The sequence below is a fragment of the Carlito syrichta genome, unplaced genomic scaffold (genome assembly GCF_000164805.1).
Source record: "Carlito syrichta isolate Samal-C Ts95f unplaced genomic scaffold, Tarsius_syrichta-2.0.1 Scaffold302919, whole genome shotgun sequence".
Classification (NCBI taxonomy): Eukaryota; Metazoa; Chordata; class Mammalia; order Primates; family Tarsiidae; genus Carlito; species Carlito syrichta.
The window spans coordinates 272,589-278,140 of NW_007247015.1; the positions used below are offsets into that span (position 1 = coordinate 272,589).

Here is a 5,552-nt window from a genome sequence, read left to right on the forward strand (position 1 = left end):
GGCTAATTTTTTTGATTTATTGTAGAGATGAGGTCTCGCCAAGTTGCCCAGGTGGGTCTCAAACCCGCAGGCTCAGGCATCCACTCACCTCAGACTCCCAAAGCGCGGGATTACAGGCTGAGCCACCAAGCCTGGCTATTTTTTGCTTTATTATAGAGACAAGGTCTCACCAAATTGCCCAGGCTGGCTGAGCTGACTCTTTTTTTTTGAGTCGGAGTCTCACTCTGTCACCCAGACTGGAGTGCAGTGGCACGCTCCCAGCCACCCCAGCCTCACCCTGCTGGGCTCTGGCGATCCTTTCACCTCAGCCTTCTGAGTAGCTGGAACTACAGGTGCACGCTACCACACCCGGCTTATTTTTGATTTATTATAGAGACAAGGTCTTGCCAAGTTGCCCGGGCGCATCTCGAACCCACGGGCTCCCAAAGCGCGGGGATTACAGGCTGAGCCACCAAGCCTGGCCTGAGCTGACTCTTAAGGATGAGTCTTGCCCAGGGGAGGAGGGACAAGACACAAGTAGAAGGAACAGCAAAGACACAGACATAGGAAACAGCTGTGTGGGTACAGAGAGGAAGAAAGGAGTAGATGGTTGGTAGTAGTGGGAGGAGAGACCTGAGAAATTTATGGAGGGCCCTCTAGGAAGGACCTAGGAACTGAGGCTTTGTTCTGTAAGTGATGATCCCCACTTGTCACCCATCCAACCCAGCCTGCCAAGGGCATTCTGTATAGTTTGATGATTTGGGAGAGAGTGGGGGGTCTGGGAAGGAGCCCCAGTCTGTGGCATCCCCAAGCCATTAGCTGCAGCCGAAGCTGTGTGGAACTAGGTGATCAGATCAGTGACAGGCACATCCTGGCCATCCCTGGCCAGTGTGGCCTCAGAAGGAATCTTTTTTATACCTAGGACAAGCTGTTTGAAAGCATCCAGGAGGGCAAGTATGAGTTTCCTGACAAGGACTGGGCACACATCTCCAGTGAGGCCAAAGACCTCATCTCCAGGCTTCTGGTTCGAGATGCAAAGCAGAGACTCAGCGCTGCCCAAGTTCTGCAGCACCCATGGGTGCAGGGGGTGAGTGACTCTAGGGAAGGTGTTTTCCTCCACTCCAGACCTGTCGCATGGCCATGAGAAACTCTCATACTGGCAAGTGCTAAGCACCAGCCTGGTAGCTGGCCTCAGCTGGAGGAAGCAGCTTCCATCTTTGTGCATGGAAAGCATATTGGCTCCTTGCTTGGACCTCTTACAGACCACAGACTAAACCCCAAAAGAGACCTCTGAGGGATTTGGTACATGCACCCCACCATTGGCAGAGATACCCAGCCCAAGAAGCAGCATGGTGTTGTCATTTGGGGCCTGTTATACCATTCCCTTTAGAAACCACTAGCTGAGAGTGTCCAGAAGCAAGAAAGGCCTTGCTGCCCTACCTGTCATGTGGTTGTGATGGGGCACATAGGTTCTCCTCATGGCCTGAGAGGCAAATGGTGGCTTTTCTTTAAGAATCCAAGTCTTCACTGGAAAACATTTTTTAAAATTCTCACCAGGTATGGTGGCTCATGCCTATAATCCCAGCACTTTGGGAAGCTGAGGTGAGAGGATTGCCTGAGCCCATGGGTTCAAGACCAGCCTGGGAAAATTGGCGAGATCTCATCTCTATAGTAAATCAAAAAAGTAGCCAGGCATGGTGGCGCGTGCCTATAATTCCAGCTACTTGGAAGGCTGAAGCGGGAGGATCACCTGAGTCCAGCAGGTTAAGGCTACTCTCTAGTCTGGGTAACAGAATGAGACTCCTACTCAGGAAAAAAAAAAAAATTCTCCTTGATTAGTCACGATAGCTGACTTCAACTCCTTCAAGGGGTCTGCCAGATCCTCCTGTGGTTTACTATCTCCTTGGTGGACCAGGCCCTAGCTGGCCTCAGTGACCCTCAGTGGAAGGAGGCAGGTTGCCAGACCTAGTCCTAGTGTAAGTGGCAGCTTCCCAGCCACCCAAAAGGGAGCATCTGCCACATGCCCGACACTGGCAGTACAGGGATGAGTGTTCTGTCTTCATGTTCTAGTGGAGAGAGATGGACCAGGGAATGAACTACAGGACAGTGTGATAAGGGGCACAAAGGGCCCAGGATTCACCTCTGCTAGGGACCGGGGCAGGGAGGCGACAGGGAAGGGTGACTGCTTCACTGGGAAAGTGGCCCTTGAGCTGGGTCCTGGAGGATGAGTAGGACTTGGGCAAAGGGAGATAAGGGCTCTCCATGCAGAGGCAGCTGCACTGGGGACTGTGACTTCAGATTGCACCTTTCTTGCTCTGTCCTTGGAAGGCCTGACCCAGCAGGCAAGCATAACCAAGTGCCTGTGATGGGCCAAGAGCCTGTAGTAACCTGCCCACTCCGTGTTGCCTTGGTTGGGGGCAGCTCTTGGCAGGAGGGCGCAGCATTCACCCACACATTTGTCTTCCCATTCTAGCAAGCTCCAGAAAGGGGACTCCCCACGCCGCAAGTCCTCCAGAGGTAAATGCTCCAACCACCCCCAAAGCCCTTCTCTCCTTGGCTTTGACTTTCCCACATGCTGTCAGCCATGATGGGGGTGGCAGTGGAAGCCAGGGAGCCCATCTCCAGCTGGGGTATCCTCCCCATTTTCCCTCCTTGCTGTTTCCCTCTACTCTAGATCCCATCTCCCTCTGTTTTCTTCTTTCACCTAGATTGTGTCCTCTGCCTGCCAGCACCTGTAAGACCCCTCCTTGCAATGCGTGCAGGAAAAAAACCTATTTTGCCTGCCCACGTGAATTGTAACAAAACACTACTTCTAGCCCAAAGACAGACCTTACCTGTGGGTCGTTCACACCAAGGTTTCCCACGGCTCGTGCAGTTGGTGAAAGTAGCAGGAGTCAGGGGACACTGCACGGCAGTAATAATAATGGCCACCATGTATCAAATACCACATGTCAGACTAAGCACTTTACATATGTTATATCCATGATCTTCACAACTAAACATAAGAGGTGTTCTTAACATCCCATTTCATAGATGAGAAAACTGAGGAAAAAAATACTAAGCTAACTTGCTTAAGACCACACAGTAAGCCCTGGTCTGTTTGACTCTAGAGCCTTTTAAAACTGAACTGTGTTTCTGGTGAGCACTGCCCTGTTCCCAAAGGGCTGAGGCTAAACGTTGTGGAAAACCCTTTCAGGCCTACCCTCATAGCCAGTTTTTAGGAGCTACGCAGGGACGTCCTACACCTCCATACTCAATTCATTTGACTCAGTTGCTGTTTTCCAGCTTGAGTTCCTACCTTATTGTCTAGAGCTACCTCCAGATGCCTTGAGGCGCCAAACCTCAGATGTCTCTTAGAAGATTGACTCAGCAAACCCAAAATGCCTGTGACAGGTTCTGGGGACACAAGTATAAACAGCATGGCCACTGCTCTGGCTGGGTAGCGGAAGAGGTGGGTGAGTTTAATGAGCTGGGGCCATCCTCTACTAGAGCTGTGTGCAGTGTCAGAGTCCTGGGAGCTCAAAGCAGGGTGCCCGGAGTAGAAGGGGACATTTACCCCTACTATCCAGTCCAGGGATGGCACTGTGCACTCAGAGGCCATTCTAGCAAGCAAGATTCCATCCCAGGCAAGAACTACTTTTGGAGAGAGCAAACTGCCAACTCAGGAAAATCTGGTGGAAGTATAGAAACGCAGCAAGTGGGAGCATCTAGGCTCTGGCCTGACTGACCCTCGTCCCGCCTCCCTCTTTTCTGTGCCTTCCTTCGGCTCTTGTAGGAACAGCAGCACAATGGACTTGACGCTCTTCGCGGCTGAGGCCATCGCCCTTAACCGCCAGCTGTCCCAGCACGAGGAGAACGAACTGGCAGGGGAGCCAGAGACACTGGCTGAGGTCCTCTGCTCTGTGAAGCTTTCCCCTCCCTCCAAGTCACGCCTGGCCCGCCGGCGGGCTCTGGCTCAGGCAGGCCGCAGTGGAGACGGGGGACCTTGCCCGACACCCACAGCACCCTGAACCACTCCGGCCAAACCTTGCAGATCCTAGGCCTGTCCAGGCATTGCCCCCTAAAAACCTGTGTGGCCAAAGTCTGCCAGAGCAGGCAGCAGGGTCTGCTCCATGGCTTCGTTCAGGCTTTTCGTCTGTAAAGGCCCTGCGGTTCCCACCCAACCCCCCATTTCCCCAGGGCCCTGGAGGAAAAAGCTTTTTCCAAAGGGGCTGTCTTTGAAAAGAAAAAGCAATCACTTGTCACTTTGCATAATCGCCTGCAGCAGGAACTTCTCTGCTGGGCTCCACCTGCTCACCCGCCTGCAGATCCAGGATCCAGCCTGCTCTCCCGCCACAGCGGCCAGGGCTGCAGCCTTCAGGGAGCCAGCTTTGAGAAGCAAGAAGCATCCGTTGACAGAGGCTGACGACAAGTGCCTCTTCCCTCCCTGCACTCTCACCCTCCTCTGATGGTCCTGCCACCTTTCTCTGTCCTCCAAATGTCCTCTTTGCCTGTCCTCCCCCTTGGCTGAGCAAAGCCATCTCCTCAAATCAGAAAAGACTAGGGAACCATCCTCATTCTGGGATCCGGGTCGGTCTTCTGGTCTGTAGCACAGAGAAGCACATAATCTTTCTTTGCCGTGACCGAGTTGTGTCCCTCATTTATCATCCTCTTTGTTTGTGATTGCTGCTAAAGTCAGAATTATTTCTTTCTTTTTTAAAAAAGGCTTGCTTTTTTAGCCATGGTCTTCCAGCAAAGATGGGGCTGTAAGCTCCACTGCAAGCCCATGGACTTTCTAGAACATGTGCTGGCTTGCTGTTCTTTCTGGAATGTCCGTCCATTCATTTGGGTTTTAATCAGCTGTTCTCTATTATAACTGGTTTAAACTGTTACTATGACGAGCCACTTAGAGACAGTGGAGACAATGTCAGGGTCTGCTGCTGCAGTGCCCCTCAGGCCTTGTGTGGAGGGTGGCAGAGATCTGAGCAGGTAGATGGAGCTCTGTGCCTGAGTGAGGCCAGGTTGGAGGCAGCCCCACTGCCCTGGTCTGAGTGATGTGGTGCCTGCTGACAAAGAGTATGAAGGTACAGCCATTGTCAGATAAGCTGAATGGTTGAGTCATATGGTGAGATTTACATAATAGATTTGTATATGGCAAACACGTTTATACAACACAACAATGCTTTTATACATTGAGCTTGTTTGAATAAAACATCTAAATTCTAGCTGTGGCCTACTTGGTGGTCCTTTCTTTGCCTGCAGATGTGAGAAGGAGACAGGCCTTCTAGACGATGGCTGAGTCCAGCCGGATGGAGAGAAGGTGCCCCTTGTCAGGACTCTTCAGTATAAAACCATATTTGACCTGAAAAACAAGGTGAAGGAGACATTGCTATTCTTGTTTAAGTGAGGAAATGAAATTCACCAAACATTTATAATCACTTCTTCTGTGCCAGGACCCAAAGATGAGTCAGAAACAGCCCTTGCTTTTTAGAGGTTTCCCATCAAGGGGTAGAGGTGGTGTCAGCCACCAGGACACAAGGAGACTTCAAAAAGTGCTTTAGTGGATGGCCACTGTGCACAACTGGCCCAGCCTC

At 51.6% G+C, this 5,552-nt stretch overlaps 1 protein-coding gene across 2 annotated transcripts in view; it reads left to right on the forward strand.

Annotated features, from left to right (window-relative positions):
* MKNK1 (MAP kinase interacting serine/threonine kinase 1) overlaps positions 1-5,183 on the forward strand; it is a 42,508-nt gene extending 37,325 nt beyond the window's left edge. For both annotated transcript variants that reach the window (XM_021711932.1, XM_021711931.1), the window contains 3 exons: positions 902-1,066; positions 2,453-2,496; positions 3,755-5,183. In XM_021711932.1, the coding sequence (XP_021567607.1) occupies positions 902-1,066; positions 2,453-2,496; positions 3,755-3,989 (444 nt within the window). In that variant the 3' untranslated portion in view covers positions 3,990-5,183. The remainder of the gene's footprint in view (positions 1-901; positions 1,067-2,452; positions 2,497-3,754) is intronic.
* Positions 5,184-5,552: the final 369 nt, after the last annotated feature.